Source organism: Aquarana catesbeiana, linkage group LG09 (genome assembly GCF_042186555.1).
Source record: "Aquarana catesbeiana isolate 2022-GZ linkage group LG09, ASM4218655v1, whole genome shotgun sequence".
NCBI lineage: Eukaryota > Metazoa > Chordata > Amphibia > Anura > Ranidae > Aquarana > Aquarana catesbeiana.
In genome coordinates, this window is record NC_133332.1 from 43,895,654 (window position 1) to 43,913,065 (window position 17,412).

The 17,412-nt window shown below is 44.0% G+C and overlaps 1 protein-coding gene across 1 annotated transcript in view; it reads right to left on the reverse strand.

Annotated features, from left to right (window-relative positions):
• Positions 1–5,235: 5,235 nt before the first annotated feature.
• The window catches only part of LOC141107154 (zinc-alpha-2-glycoprotein-like), a 35,650-nt gene continuing 23,473 nt past the window's right edge, over positions 5,236–17,412 (reverse strand). The window contains exons 5-7 of the mRNA XM_073597900.1: positions 14,650–14,788; positions 12,553–12,672; positions 5,236–6,081 (exon numbers count right to left, since the gene is read on the reverse strand). Of these exons, the coding sequence (XP_073454001.1) occupies positions 5,991–6,081; positions 12,553–12,672; positions 14,650–14,788 (350 nt within the window). The 3' untranslated portion in view covers positions 5,236–5,990. The remainder of the gene's footprint in view (positions 6,082–12,552; positions 12,673–14,649; positions 14,789–17,412) is intronic.

Here is a 17,412-nt window from a genome sequence, read left to right on the forward strand (position 1 = left end):
TTTGACCATCCAAAAATGTGGAGCCGTCGCTTACCAAAAATTTACTAGCTTGTCATCCAACATGTGCTGTCCGAAAATTGGAAAACAATTGTCTAAAAGAGCGTACTAAGGGTAAGAGTTTCGGACAACAGCCTGTCAAACGACAATCCCCTTCTGATTTTCGTATCGTGTGTACGAGGCTTAAGGCTAGGTTTACATCTATGTGATTGCAGTTGAGGCATTTTGCATTTTTGAACACATTTTAATGTGTTTTTGCATGCGATTTTCATTCCTTTTTGCATTTTTTTTCTCCTTAACAAACTGTAAATAGCTGGTTGTTAAGAAGTGGGTGGCCACCACGTCCTTAACAACCGATGAGTAAAAAAAACTAAAATTAATTTAAAAAATGAATTGCTGGCAAAGAAAAAATAAAAAAATGCTCCCCCTCCAAAAAACTCCATACTAGACCTTTATCTGAGCATGCAGCCCAGCAGTCCAGGAGAGGGGGGGGGGGGCAGCGAGCGCCCCCTCCTGAACCACACCAGGTCACATGCCCTCAACATGGGGAGGGTGCTTTTGGGCATGGGGTGCTCTCCCCCCCAAAGCACCTTGTCCCCATGTTGAGTGTTGAGGGCATGTGGCCATGGTTCAGGATGGGGGGTGGTGCTCGCCCCCCCCCCCCTTTTCTTGGCCTGCTGGGCTGCATGCTCGGATAGGGGCTGGTATGGATTTTTTGGTGTGGTCTTTTTTTTTTAATTTTGGTGTGGTTTTACCCTCAAAATCCATACAAGACCCAAAAGGGCCCGGTATGGATTGTAGGTGGGGACCCCTGTTTTTATTTTACATCAGCTGTCAGTGGGGAAGCAACCAGCTATACACAATTTATTAAAGAGATTTACAAAAAGCGAAACTCATCAAAAACATGTAAAAAACGCAGTACTTGATGCAGGTCCATTGAAGTCTATTACATGCAAAACGCAACCTGCTGGGTTCCCCTCAGAATCCATACCAGACCCGAAGGATCTGTATCAGTGGAACCCCACTGACAGCTGATGACTCATTGGTTGTTAAGGACACGGCTCCCACCCAACCCTTAACAACTGGCTATTCACAGTTTGTTATGGAGAATAAAAAATGCAAAATGCATGTAAAAATCCATCAAAAATGCAACACTTACGTTTTTGGTGCGGGTCCATTGAAGTCTATGACAAGCAAAATTTAATCTGCTGCGGGAAAAAAAGTCCCTGACCCTTTCCAAAAATGCAGCGGCTGAAAAACAGATAGATGAGAACGTGTCCCATGGGAAACCTTGTTAAAAGGACTCTAGTGCGTTTCAGCAAACCGCAAACACACTAAAAAGTGAGTAAGGAAGGGTTATAAACTCTTCCAAGTGTTTTTTTAGTCTGTGACCCACTAGGAAGATGGACAAGTAAGTGATAAGAAATCTCTCCAATGGGGGTGCATATTGCAAAAAAACACTTAGAGAATGGGGCAAAATCTGTCAAGTTACGACTCCATGTGCCAAGATCAGTACTGGTTCTAATATAGATCTGTGAAGTTGCTGTTTTCTTGATCCATCCAACTTTTATCCTGTGTTTAGCCCTGATGAAGGGAGAGTGGTATTGCCCCCGAAAAACTTTGGCTGTTTTATATGACTTCTTTATTCAACAATAAAATTTATCTTGAACTCTTTTAACCGGTTTTGGTCTGAAGCTTCTTTCTGTATTTCTATGTTTTGAGCTACTGTTGGGTGCCCATTGAGGGAAGCATGTCTGTGTGAGCCAAAGGCGTAACTACAACCTTCAGGGCCCCGGTGCCTGAAACCACTGGGGCCCTTTCCATTGGTCCTGGGGTCCTTTTCTCTGGTCTCCGGGTCCCTCCCTTCAGGTCCAGGGCCCTTCACACTGATTCCATTGCAGGCCCATGTATAAGCCTGGTTCAGACTGCTGCGATATATTGTGGGACTTGAGATGCATAAAGTCGCACGACAAGTCAAAACACATTCATTTCAACGGGCGCTGTCCTAATTAATAGTACTCAAGTCACAGAAACAACAAAAAAAAAAGTTTCTGCACTATTTTTCTGCAACTTTGGTGTGATTTGCCATACACTGCAATGTTAAATCACAAAAGTCGCAGACAAGTCTCAAGGGAGTTGCAAGGGAATCGCAAGCAAGCTGCACAACTTTGGGATTGCAGCAGTGTGAACCAAGCCCATGTTCTGCACCAGGCCCCCTTCCTGCCATCTTGCCCCCCCCCCCACAGTGGCGGAAAGCCAGGGCCTGGTCGCAGGTGTGACCTTTGTGACCCTGGTAGTTCCACCACTTTGCCGAAAAAAAACAAAAAACAGGCACTATGGACAAACTGGATAAAGAGTTTAATTTAATTTTACAAAGTTTACTTTGCATCAGTTAAAAGACATGTTCATAATTAAAATAAAAGTAGATTGGATTGTGTTGAAAGACCTCCTTAATTGTATTGGACCCTATTACAGGTTACCTATATCACATGTGCTATAGCTTTACATGATTGATATATATATATATATATATATATATATATATATATATATATATATATATATATATATATATATATATATATATATATATATATATATATATATATGTGTCCTCATACAGTTTTATGATGTGCTTCAACGCGTTTCATCTGCTTCTTCGGGAGGGCTTTGGGGGCATGAGGTATTTACAATGCCCTTATCTGGTCTTATCGTGTGCTCCTGTGCTCACCCCTGGAGGGTCTTAGAGGTGGAGGGTCTTCGCCCCTAATTTATAATGGTGGTGGATTGTAAGTTGGCCTCAATTTTATATTCCTTAAAGTCCTTTTTGAAGAAGGAATTAAGAATGAATGAAACCCACACGTTTTTGCAGTGCTTTTAGCACGATTTGGATTTGCGGGCAGAATCTCACCAATTCTGCCTGTGATTCCAAATCGCAAAGTGTGAATGGAGCCTCCTAAAGTGGTGCTCTCACTGCACCAAATTCAAAAATAATTATCTCCAACTCATGAATAACAAAACCAGAGGTAATTAAGACCAAATCGAAATTGGCGTATAGAGACAGGCAGACTTCCTGTCTCTGTACACTCTGTAGCAGGCAACATATGGTGCCTCTACCTCTTCCCCTCCCCTGCCGTCACTGGTTGTTAAGGATGCTGTAGGCATTTACAGCCAACAGCCTCCTTACTGATATTGGGTGAAGCCTGATGGGAATTCACAGACACTAGTTCCCCATCAGGTGATTGACAGCAGGCAGAGGGCAGACTCTATAATCAATAGAAGGGTCTCTCCTAGATATGGCTCCACCCACTGCCTGCTGTCCATCACAGGGGAGGAAGACTTGATGGGCGGGACTAGTCAGCACATCTCCATCAGGCTCCACACATGGTGCTTGCCCCAAACCTATGTAGCTGTTCACACCATGTCCTAGTAATGGGTTAAAGGGGCACATGATAACAGGAGAAGTAAGCAGAGGGAGGACCTCATCAGTGTGTTGTTGCTGCTTCATTGTCCAATCAGAAGGCAGGCATGTGCCCTGGCCAACCTGTGCTTTTGCAGTGGATGTCTTGGATCTTACTGTGTTTTCTGACTGGATCACAAAACGGGCTGCACAGAGGTACAAATTCTTTGTCAGGTGAAAAAAGTTCACTATTTTAAAGTGGTTGTAAAGCTCAGACATGAAATATGAACAAAGCATATCCCTCTATAGTGTGTACTTGTCTTAGTTCCAGAGCACTAAGTGTAATTTCTGTCTGCTACCTCTCATTTCTGACATGTTTTCCTGACACCAAGAGGTAAAAAGGTGACAGGGGAGGGAGCTCCAGCACACAGCCTGTAATTAACAGCCTCAACTCTGTTCCTGTGTGCTGTGTGAAGGGGGTGTGCACCTCCCTCCAATCAGCTCTCTGAGCTCTGCAGAGTACAACTTCAGCTCTCCGCCCTCTGTTTTATGACAGCTCAGATAAGCTTCAGAAATTCTGGGCTTTGAACGGATGTAGAGAAGAGGATACTGCGGCAGGGCATCCCTCACGCATGATTTCGTCCACGGGGTCTGGTGTGTGTTTTCTTCCACCGGTGGCCTGCTCCCGTTGTGATTGGACACAGCGGGAGCCAATCAGTGGGTTCGGCAGATGCGATGTCGCCGGAATCGTTCTGAAGAGAAGCAGAATGGCAATCTGCCTATGTAAACAGGGCAGATCGCCATTCTGCCAGAGGGGAAAATGGAGATCTTGTGTTTTTGCTAAGCAGAAACACGGATCTCTGTTTTCCTTTAGTCAAAGCACCTCCCTCACTGTTAGAAAACACCCCCTAGGGACACATTTAACCACTTAATTGCCCCTGATGTTAACCCCCTTCCCTGTCAGTGTCATTTTACAGTGACAAAAAAAGACACAAAGAAACCCTCTGACGGGACTTTTTAGGGCAATGACTCCAAAAATGGTGTATGCAGACAATAAAATATAGAAAAATATACCGTATTTATTGGCGTATAACACGCACCGGCATTTAACACGCACCCCACGTTTAGGAGGGAATTTTAAGGAAAAATCCATCATATATCCATCATAGGGCGGGACTGAGCGTGACTGTGAGTGAAGCTAGCCGAACCTAGCCGAGTACATTTGGCTATGTATGACGGCAGGGCTCGCTCCTCCACTCCTCAGTCAGCAGGGGATCGGCGGGAATTGGAGTATAACACGCGCCCGCGATTTCCCCCTGATTTTAAGGGGAAAAAGTGCGTGTTATACGCCGATAAATACGATAGTTTAATACAAATTCTAAAACACATCAATACATAAAAGCTTTTGTCAAAACTGCATGATAAATTGATGTCATAGATAGAAGAACATAATCAAAACCACTGTTACAACACTCGTGTGCAATTGTACAGAGTGAAGCTCTACGGGTTTCGAGGTTTTTTGGCATAATTCCTCTTCGTCAGGAGAAAGTGGTGTAGAAATCTATGCAATCTACAATTCATAAAGATATAAGTAAATACAAAATATATCCATACACAAATTAGGACACAGAAATTTGTCCATAGACAAGCACTATATAATTTTGAAAAACATTGTTTACTGACCATGTATATATATATATATATATATATACACACACACATACATATATATATATATATATATATATATATATATATATATATATATATATATATATATATATATATATATATATATATATATATATATACACACACACACACACACACACACACACACACACACATACATACATATAAATATATACACACACACACACATGCAGGTATCCTGATGCTTTACATTAGAGCTAGGAAAAGAGAGGGAGAGACGGGTAACAAGGAGAGAAATGGCTGCGCCGACCACATTTTAGAATTTGCATTAAATTATATTTTTCTATGTTTTATTGTCTGCACACACCATTTTTGGAGTCATTGCGTTAAAAAGTCCAGTCAGAGGGTTTCTTTGTGTCTTTTTGATGTACTATTACTCCTTTTCCCCACCAGAATTGAACTAATTTTTTTATATCTTTTACAGTGACAGTGCATTTTTTTTAGCACTGATCACAGTATTGCTGTCACTAGTCCCCAAAAAGTGTCACTTAGTGTCAGACTTGTCCGCCGCAATGCCTGATCGACGCCATAACTAGTAAAAAGAAAATAAATAAATAGAAATTCCATAAATATATCCCATAGCTTGTAGACACTATCAATTTTGCGCAAACCAATCAATATACGCTTGTTGTTTTTGTTTTTTACCAAAAAGATGTTGCAGAATACATATTGGCCTAAATCAATGAAGAAATTTTGATTTTTTACATATTTTTATATTGGATACGTTTTATAGCAGAAAGTAAAGAATATTGGGGTTTTTTTTCAAAATTGTCGCTCTTTTTTTGTTTATAGTGCAAGAAATAAAAATCTCAGAGGTGATCAAAAATGATATGGTGCACATCAACACTCTCCTTTGATAGAGAGATAAACACTGGGCTCTCTATGGTGAAGAGCCGTTTCTGTGCTGCTCATACTCAGAGGGATGAGATTCGGGCGCAGGTCCTGGTGTCCTGGAGGTGGCATCAGCATATCTGTTTTAGAAAACAACATAGTGGATTAATAGATTTCATACAGAAAACGATTACACAGTGATTGCTTTTTATGCCCCATACACACGATCGGACTTTCCGACAACAAAACCGTGGATTTTTGTTCGAAGGGTGTTGGCTCCAACTTGTCTTGCATACACACGGTCACACAAATGTTGGCCAACAATTACGAACGTAGTGGCGTACAAGACGTACGGCGAGCCGAGAAAAAGGAAGTTCAATAGCCAGTGCGGCTCCTTCTGCTTGATTCCGAGCATGCGTGAACTTTTGTGCGTCGGACTTGTGTACACACGATCGGAAATTCCGACAACAAAGTTTTGTTGGTGGCGGAAAATTTGAGAACCTGTTAGCCAACATTTGTTGGCAGAAAGTCCGACAACAAATGTTCGATGGAGCATACACACGGTCGGACTTTCCGACAACAAGCTCACATCCAACATTTGTTGTCGGAAAATCCGATCGTGTGTACGCGGAATTACTGTTCTTTGTTCATAGGGCTTGTATCTATCAGATTAAGCACAAATCAGTCTCTCTGTGGCTCAGTCCAGCTCATAGAAAACAGCGTTCACTGAAATTAATACAAGGGCACAGAGGTCAGTGGTCGATCTGAGTTATTGTTTTTAACCACCTCAATACAGGGCACTTACATCCCCTTCCTGCCCAGGCCAATTTTCAGCTTTTAGCGCTGTCGCTGTTTAAATAACAATTGCGCGGTCATGCTACACTGTACCCAAACAGAATTTTTATCATTTTGTTCCCACAAATAGAGCTTTCTTTTGGTGGTATTGAATCACCTCTGTGTTTTTTATTTTTTGCTAAACAAATAAAAAAAACCTAACATTTTGAAGAAAAAAATGTTTTCTTTTGTTTCTGTTATAAAATTTTGTAAATAAGTAAGTTTTCTCCTTCACTGACGGGCACTGATAAGGCGGCACTGACGGGCACTGATAAGGCAGCACCGATGAGGTGGCACCAATGAGGTGGCACTGATACGCGGCACTGATGGGCACTGATATGCAGCACTGATGGGCGTTGATAGATGGCACTGATGGGCACTCATTGGTGGCACTAGTGGGCATGGATGGGCACTGATAGGCGACACTGATGGGCACTGAAAGGCTGCACTGATGGGTACTTATGGGTGGCATAATAGGTGGCACTGCTGGGCACACTGATATGTGGCACTGATGGCATTGTTAGGCATCACTGATGGCACTGGCAGGCATTGGGGATGGGCACTGATTGGCAGCTGCCTGGGCACTGATTGGCATTTCTCTGGTGGTCTAGGGTGGCATACCTGGTGGTCCAGTGTGGTGGCCATCCCTGGTGGTCCTGACAGCATCCTGCTGGTCCTGGGCGGGCATCCACGAGGGGCTGCGCTGATAAACAATCAGCACAGACCCCCCCTGTCAGGAGAGCAGCCGATCAGCTCTCCTCTACTCACGTTTGTCAGACGCGAGTGAGGAAAAGCCGATCAACAGCTGTTCCTGTTTACATCGTGATCAGCCGTGATTGGACACGGCTCATCACGTGGTAAAGAGTATCCGTCAGAGGCTCTTTACCGAGACCGTTTGGATCTGGCTTCCATCGGTATTGAACCCCACTTAGTGTGCATCAGGATGGGTGTATTTTGAGGTTTTGCTGAATTCTCGACTGTAAAAGGACCAGGTGAGCCTACTCAATCTCCATTGATATTGTATATTTATGAAATGTAAGAATTCTCTTTACAAATTGTAGGTCACATGATGTATTAATGACATGTTTATGTCTCATGCAATACAGATGAAATCATAGATGTATACAGTGCCCCGATGAAGCAATTTGCGAAACAAGTTGGCTACTTTTGCACATCTATGTACCTGACCTGATTTCATATATCTACAATTTATGGTCCAAATTATGTATTTTTTATCTTATTTTTGATACTATTTAATAAATTTATACATTTTTAATAATTGTTGTCCTCGGAGCTCACCTCCGCAACAGACACACTATCTCCTTAAAATCCTATTTACTTGGAAAGAGCTCTGTCTCTTTCCTTTTCCTTTTTCTAATAAACCCCAAGGAGAACTCTGTCTGTTTCTGGAAATCGTCCAATAATTATATTCATATATTCAGTGTCAGTACTATGTTCATGGCACCCCTAGATTGGTTCACAGATCGCATTGTGAACTCGCACAGGAATCGGATCGCATGGGTTTTCCAGTGCAGGAAAAAAAAAAAGTCCCTGCACCTTTTTTGTGCAAATCCAAGGCGAGTTCAGCCATACAAACTGTGTGGCTGAACTCGCATTGCACTGACATCGCATGCGGTCGGCCCCGCAGTGTGGGTGCGAATCACATGCGATGTCTGTGTTCGCCCAAATGTGAACCTAGGCTAAAGTGGAAGTTTAGGCAAAAACTAACTAACTCTAATGCGACACTATGACACATTCCTAGACTAATCTATCTAGCTCTGTTAAGCAAAAATCGCTGTACTTGTTCTGCAGCCACTCTGGTACGGTCTCCAGCGGTGGATGCTGTGTGCAGGAAAGAACTGACAACAGCTGGGAAGTGACCTCAACTATAGAGTTATTATGGGGCTTCCGTTGTCGGTAGCTTCTCCTGCTCACACCTACACAGTGAAGCCGTCGCTGACAGCTCAGCCTGGAACCGGAGCAGAACGGCTGCAGAAGAGATAAGTACAGCAATTTTTGCTTTACAGGACCAGATAGATCAGTCTTATGCCCCGTACACACGGTCGGATTTTCCGACGGAAAATGTGTGATAGGACCTTGTTGTCTGAAATTCCGACCGTGTGTAGGCTCCATCACACATTTTCCATCGGAATTTCCGACACACAAAGTTTGAGAGCAGGCTATAAAATTTTCCTACAACAAAACCAGTTGTCGGAAATTCCGATCGTGTGTATACAAATCCGATGCACAAAGTGCCACGCATGCTCAGAATAAATTAAGAGACGAAAGCTATTGGCTACTGCCCCGTTTATAGTTCCAACGTACGTGTTTTACGTCACCGCGTTCAGAACGATCGGATTTTCCAACAACTTTGTGTGACCGTGTGTATGCAAGACAAGTTTGAGCCAACAGCCGTGGGAAAAAATCCATGGATTTTGTTGTCAGAATGTCCGATCAATGTCCGACCGTCTGTACGGGGCATTAGAATGTGGCTGAGAGTAGGATTAGAGTTAGTTAGTTTTTGCCTAAACTTCCACTTTAACTTAAAGGGCCAGGAGGCGCCGGCGCCAAGACCCACCTAAGGACCGAGCCTCTTTCTGAGATTTGGTGTTTACAAGTTAAAAACAGTTTTTTTGCTAGAAAATTACTTAGAACCCCCCAAACATTGTATATTTTTTTCTAACACCCTAGAGAATAAAATGACGGTCGTTGCAATACTTTCTGTCCCACCGTATTTGAGCAGCGGTCTTACAAGCGCACTTTTTTTGAAAAAAATACACTTTTTGTTATTAAAAAATAAGACAACAGTAAAGTTAGCCCAATTTTTTTTTTTATATTGTGAAAGATAATGTTACGCCAAGTAAATTGTTACCCAACATGTCACGCTTCAAAATTGCGCCCGCTCATGGAATGGCGACAAACTTTTACCCTTAAAAATTTCCATAGGCAACGTTTAAAAAATTCTACAGGTTGGTGGGTATGGTCATATTTCACAAACAGTAGAAGGGTCTTAAAGGGGCATTAAATACCAAGATTGCATTACATACAAAGTGCAGAGTTCAGGGGGGTTGCACACAGAGTGCAGAGCTGTCACTTGTAAACACACAAACCAGACTTCTGTGTTTACAAGTGATTGTGGTGAGCAGGCCCCCCCCAAGGGTCTGAGCCAGAGGTGGAGGAACTGAGTTCCACCAAGTTCCCCCTGAAAAAAAGCCCTTGGTCTAGGGCTAGAATTATTGCTCTAGACGATCTAACGATCGTGGTGATACCTCACATGTGTGGTTTGAACACCGTTTTCATATGCGGGCACTGCTCATGTATGCATTCGCTTCTGCACGCAAGCTCGGCAGGATGGGGCGTATTTAAGAAAAAAATCATAATAATTTTTCTTATTTATTTTACCTTTTATTTTATTTTTTATACTGTCTTTTACAAAAAAATTGTGTCACTTTTATTCCTATTACAAGGAATGTATTAGAAAAAAAGCATGACAGGGCCTCTTAAATATGAGATCTGGGCTCAAAAAGACCTAAGATCTTATATTTACACTAAAATGCAATAAAAATAAAAATAAAATGAAATGTCATTTAAAAAAAAAAAAGTCTCTTTAAGAGCACTAGGTGGAAGTGACGTTTTAACGCCACTTCCGCCCTACAATAATATGGAGGCGGGTGGGGGCCATCTTCCCCTCACTCGTCTCGATACCAAGCCAGCAAGAGGACACGATCGCCTCCGCCGCTACCGGTCAGCGGCGGAGGGCACCGGAGCGTGGCGGGAGGGGGGCCCTCTCCCGCCGCTGATAAAAGTGATCTTACGGCGAATCCTCCGCATAGACCCCTTTTATCAGAAAGCAGACCACCCACTGAAGAAGAGGATTCTGGGGTTATGGCAGCTAGCTGCTGCCATAACAACAGTATTTCTATTCAAAGTAGCAACGTAAAACGACGGCGGGCGGTCCGGAAGTGGTTAAAGAGGTTTATGACCCCGGGATGAAGTCACCTACTGAACTTGGTAGAAAGCCAACTACTCCAGGAAGAGTCAGTTCCCTAATACAGCCTCCCCCCTCCTTGTACCCCTCCTTTCATAGCCCTCCCCTCTTCTGGGAGTGTCTAAACCAGGGGCGGATGCGGGGGGGGGGGCAACGGGGTAATTGCCCCCACCGAGAATGCGGGTGAGAGAGCCGGCGGGTGGCTCTGCGGCTGAGAGCATGGGCGGCTCCGTTGGTAAGAGACAGCAGGCGGCTCCGCGGGCTGGCTGGGCGGCTCGGTTGATGAGCAGCTGTACGGCTCGTGACAGCGTGTGAGCGGGCTGCTGGCCAATCAGGGAGCCGGCAGGCGGGGGAGCAGAGAGATGACATCATCTCTCACTGCCCGGCGCCCGCCCTGCATCCCTGCAGTTCTGCCCTTACTGTGCAGTGTGCAGGCAGCAGAGAGATTACATCATCTCTCTGCTGCTTGACTGGTAATCAGCTGCCTGACTCTGGGACACAACAAGAGACAATTATAGCAGGCAAATGACAATCTGCAACGTGTGGCATGGGACGTGGCAAGTGACGTGGCAAATGACAATCTGCAACGTGTGGCATGGGACGTGGCAAGTGACGTGGCAAATGACAATCTGCAACGTGTGGCATGGGACGTGGCAAGTGACAATCTGCAACGTGTGGCAAGTGACAATCTGCAACGTGTGGCACGGGACGTGGCAAGTGACAATCTGCATCTGGTGACAGACGACGTGGCAAGTGACAATCCGCAACGTGTGGCAGGTGACAGTGGCAAGTGACACGCTCAGGGCTCCCACTGATTCTGCATTATGGTGAGTTGAACCATTTCACTTTTTATACAATGTAATAATAGTAATAATGCGCTTCAATCATTCTAACACCATAACAACCATGGTGCCGTGATGATTGAAGCGCTAACACCAGCCATTTCCCCGATAAATGTACCCCAACAAAAAGTATTTTCTGGCAGTGCCCCTCCTGAGACTAGGCTCTGGATCCACCCCTGGTCTAAACACTGTCTGTGGTGGCCCAACAACCCTTGTTACTGTTTCTTCTTGCCGGAGGCCGCCGTTTTGCTGAAGCCCGGAGCCCCTGAGCAGCAGTAAATATTTAGGCTGTCAGCAGATCAGCCTCTAGTGGCTTTGATTTTGGGCACAGTGCTGAAAAATAGAGAGCAACTGAGCATGTGCAGAGCAGGGTGAGGCAAACAGTATAGGCACTTATTTTTTATGTTTTATCTGCAAAAGGGGCCATCCTGAAGTGATCTAACAGGACTTCATTTTCTGATGAAAGTTCCACTTTAAGTAATAAAACAGGTAATTAACCTCTTTGAGCCTTTAAGATTTCAGATGCAGGGAGGTGGGGCAGGGTTTATGATCATGTGACCGCCATGATTGGCTGTCACGGAGATTACATGATCAGAAAGCTCCTGATTGCAAGAAGCGCACAGGGCCCGCTCTCTCGGCACAGCTGTGTTGGCTAATTGGTACATAAATATGCGCCCACTCTGCGCCAAGGCCCACCCGCCGAGAGGCTGCATATTTGCGTACTGTTGGTGCCTAGGGGTTAAACAAGGCATGACTACACCAATGCTTTGTAAGCTTTCATTGATCTCCTATAAACCAGATGTTTTGCAATAAGCCCTCACTGCCTGGTCTAGTAATTCATTGGGGCTGATAGGTCTATTATGACATCATCAGACACTAAACTATGAATACTGAATATGAAATACATAAGGACTTAACAAAACAAAGAAATCATAGATTACACTTACACATTGCTGATAGTTATAACATTTATTGGAGGGTTTGGTAAAGAGTCAAATGGATTGTATTTCTTCACAGTGATTAAAGACACCGGAGGATTGTGAGAGTCATCAAGGCTAGTGGAGCATCTATAAAAAAAAAAAAAAACAGAAAAAATAAATTTTTAACGTGTGTGAAATAAGTACATGGTTCCTTTGATATTCAGCTCCATCTAGTGGCCATATTACGGTATTTTCTTGTTTCACTCTATTCTGTATGAATAAATAACATTGGACCTGGAGAGAAAATAGCTCAATAATATTCATTTTTGCCTCCATTTACACAGAACAAATGTACATAGTGTTTCACAGAACAGGTCTGCAATTTTTTTTTATTTCTTTAGATCCAATCCTGAGATTTACACAGCTCTGACACACAGCACAGTCCTTGTGGACAGACTTCTCAGAAGAGTTGAAGCTGTTATAGCTGCAAAGGTTGGGCCAACTCAATATTGAACCCTACAGACTAAGACTGGGATGCCATTAAAGTTCATGTGCGTGTAAAGGCAGGTGTCCCAATACTTTTGGTAACATAGTGTATATACATGATCCAGCGCACAGCTGCCACCCTGTAGCAGTACAAGTGCTACAGGGCGGTTAGCAAGTGGCTAACATACAGTTGTGCTTATAAGTTTACATACCCTGGCATAATTTATGATTTTTTAGCCATTTTTCAGAGAATATGAATGATAACACAAAAACATTTTTCACGCATGGTTAGTGCTACCCAAATGAAGCTGATCAAAAGTTTACATACCCTGGTGATTTTGGCCTGATAACATGCACACAAGTTGACACAAAGGGGTTTGAATGGCTATTAACCACTTGCTGACCAGCGCACGCCGATGTACATCGGCAGAATGGCACTGGCAGGCAAAAGGGCGTACGGGTACATCCCCTTTAAGAAGCGGTGTCGATGTCCGCCGGGTGCCCGTGATCGTGTCACGGAGAGGAAGAACAGGGGGGATTTGCTTATGTAAACAAAGCATTCCCCATTCTGCCTAGTGGCAGGACACTGATCATAGGCGTGCGCACAGGGTGTGCCAGGTGTGCCTGGGCACACCCTAATCGCCTTGTGTGGTGCATATTCCCCACTGTTTAGACCACTGATATTTCATCCCCCAAAAAAATGTTACAAAATAAAATTATTTATTTAAAAATAAAATAAAACTACTGACACTGTCCACTGCCCTACTGACACCATCAGTACATATACACATGCATATGTATTTGAGCTTTGGGGTGCACACCCTAATGCAAGAGGCTGCGCACACCTATGACACTGATCTACTGCTCTCTGTCATGGAGAGCAGTGATCACTGTCATGTGTGTTGAAGCCCCACCCCCTCAGTTAGAATCACTCCCTAGGACACACTTAACCCCTTCACTGCCCCCTAGTGGTTAACTCCTTCACTGCTAGTGTCATTTACACAGTAATCAATGCATTTTTAATCGCACGGATCGCTGTATAAATGACAATGGTCCCAAAAATGTGTAAAAAATGTCTGATGTGTCCGCCATAATGTCGCAGTCCCGATAAAAATCGCAGATCGCGCCATTACTCGTTAAAAAAAATGTATACTAAAAATGCCATAAAACTATCCCCTATTTTGTAGACACTATAACTTTTGCGCAAACCAATCAATGTACGCTCGTTGCGATTTTTTTACCAAAAATATGTAGAAGAATACATATCGGCCTAAACTAAGGAAAAAAATATTTTTTTTAATATATTTTTGGGGGATATTTATTATAGCAAAAAGTAAAAAATATTGTGTGTTTTTCAAAATGGTCGCTCTTTTTGTGTTTATAGCGCAAAAAATAAAAACTGTAGAGGTGATCAAATACCACCAAATGAAAGCTCTATTTGTGGGAAAAAGACGTCAATTTTGTTTGGGTACAACATCGCACGACCGCGTAATTGTCAGTTAAAGTGACGCAGTGCCGAATAGCAAAAAATGCTCTGGTCAGGAAGGAGGTAAAATCTTCCGGGGCTGAAGCGGTTAATGTGCGTTATAGCATGATTGCAATAGCTTGAAGCCTCCCTGAGTCTGCGGTTCTCTGTACCTGTTTTTGTCAAGTGCTACAAGCCCGAGGACTGTGATAGACAGCAACAGCACAGCGGTGAGTGAAAGGACAATGACTATCCCAAACGAGAGGCCATCGGTATCTTGTGAGAGCGAATGCAGAGTCTGCTGAACCGGTTCTGCACAGAATAAAATAAGTTAACATAAAATAAGTAAGTGTTCATTCAAAAGTGTTAATCCTTTAGTTGGCTGCATGAAACTTCTCGGGGGGGTCCTGAAGGTGACAACAATGGACCATTTCTGTCTAATGTGCATTAAAAAGGCTGCTTGTAGTCTCCATTGGAAGCCCATGTGATGGAGAGACAACACAGGAACACAATTGGTAGACAAGGACAGAGCGTTGTCACTAGTGGCGTCACTAGGGGGCGGCTTTTGGGGCTATAGCCCCGACTCTGGGGCCCATAGCCCCAAGTCTCTGTAGGGGTCCCCAAGGGGAGGGGAGGCTCTCTGGGGACCCTGATGTAAGTGGGGGGCTCTCCGGGGACCCTGATGCAAGGGGGAGGCTCTCTGGGGACCCTGATATAAGGGGGGGCTCTCTGGGAACCTGATGTAAGGGGGGGCTCTCTGGGGACCCTGATGTAAGGGGGGGGGCTCTCTGGGGACCCTGATGTAAGGGGGGGCTCTCTGGGGACCCTGATATAAGGGGGGGCTCTCTGGGGACCCTGATGTAAGGGGGGGCTCTCTGGGGACCCTGATGTAAGGGGGGGTGTTTGGGGACCCTGATGTAAGGGGGGTGTTTGGGGACCCTGATGTAAGGGGGGCTCTCTGGGGACCCTGATGTAAGGGGGGGCTCTCTGGGGACCCTGATTTAAGGGGGGTGTTTGGGGACCCTGATTTAAGGGGGGGCTCTCTGGGGACCCTGATGTAAGGGGGGGCTCTCTGGGGACCCTGATGTAAGGGGGGGCTGTTTGGGGACCCTGATGTAAGGGGGGGCTCTCTGGGGACCCTGATGTAAGGGGGGGCTCTCTGGGGACCCTGATTTAAGGGGGGTGTTTGGGGACCCTGATTTAAGGGGGGGCTCTCTGGGGACCCTGATGTAAGGGGGGGCTCTCTGGGGACCCTGATGTAAGGGGGGGCTGTTTGGGGACCCTGATGTAAGGGGGGCTCTCTGGGGACCCTGATGTAAGGGGGGGCTCTCTGGGGACCCTGATGTAAGGGGGGGCTCTCTGGGGACCCTGATGTAAGGGGGGGCTCCCCGGGGATATATACACACACGTATATTACTGTATATACTTGTGTAATGCCCACCCAAGCGTATGACTTTCTTTACTACGCTGTTATGGGCTCTAGCCCCAGAGCTTTTGTAGACCTAGCAACGCCCCTGGTTGTCACCCCATAACAGGAAATCCCTTTGTGGCAAGTTCACCACTTATTATGCGCATATTTGAAAATATTGAAAATTACTTTTTAAACTTATATTAATATTGTAAGGAGATTCCATATTACATTACATTATTGATTAATTGATTAATTGTTGATTTCACTCTGTTCATGATTTCACATTGCTTATTTTGCTTTAACAATCAGAAACATATCTTAGTATATTTTTGATTAAGATCAGACTGTCTTATGATTTACTGAAATATCTCATATATGTCTTTTCCTCTTTTTCTGTGTTTATTTGAGGAAACATCTGCTTGTGGTTTTGTCTCTGTATTTTTTAAAGAAGCTGCGGTTGTCCAGCAGACAAGTGACAGAGGATGAGGAATGTTTTGACCTATTAACTTGAACTACAGGGGTCACCCTTTTTGATATCACAAGATGTAGACACTATTAATGTTTAGAAAATCACAAGATTGGGATATGTTTGGAAATTACCGAATATGCTAATATGTATTATCATTTTGATTGGCCCCCAAATTGTGGGCAGAGTCTTGTAAAGACAGCATAAAAAAGCGAATCTAAAAATAAAGACTTGTAATCATTTTCAGCATACCTATGTGTGTATGTGTCTTTGATTAACCGCCGGCGAGGACCTCCACTGAGCCACATCCCCAAGAGCCTAGGCCACAAGGAGAAGACGGGCGCCTAACAGTTTTGGTACCAGGAAGTGGTGGGGTGTTTTGAACAGGTAAGACATTCTGCTCCTTTTTTACCTATTTTAGGTAACTGGTGTTGATGCTTGCCTTGTTCAAATAACCTTGTATATCCACCCACTTACATAACTGTGCCTTCGCAACGGGCTAGGGCTGTAGCCCCTTGGAGGGTTAAAGGGCTCGCAGAGGTTTTTTGGTTTTTTATAGTCTGACTAGGTTGGTCTGACTGCTGTGTTGAGTAAATATATGTGTGTTTAAAACTCGGGAAGTATAGAATACGCCCGTAGTATAAGGAGTGGCTAAGTGGACGCCCAATTTTTGGGGAAAATATTGAAAAGTGCACTTATTATACTTATTATAACATGTTCATATAATGTAACTTTATCTTGCCACTGTATATATAAGATTTTGCTTGTTTTCTTGCTTGTTTTTTCTTTTAGGTAACACCGTAAGTATTTAGAGTGTATAGAGAATTAGAGAATTAGAGATAAGTGTATGATGATATATGTGTATGACAACTGAATGTAAAGTACTGTATTAATTTAGAGGATTTTTTTTGTTAGGATATTGTATTACACATATATGTACTAAATGAACGACCTAAGACAGGAGCCTGACTGTAGTGAGATAGCGCCCGCCTGCCCACATTGCACCTTTGGTTTACTGTTCCTTAGTGTTGACAGGACATGGATCCTGCTTACCACTAA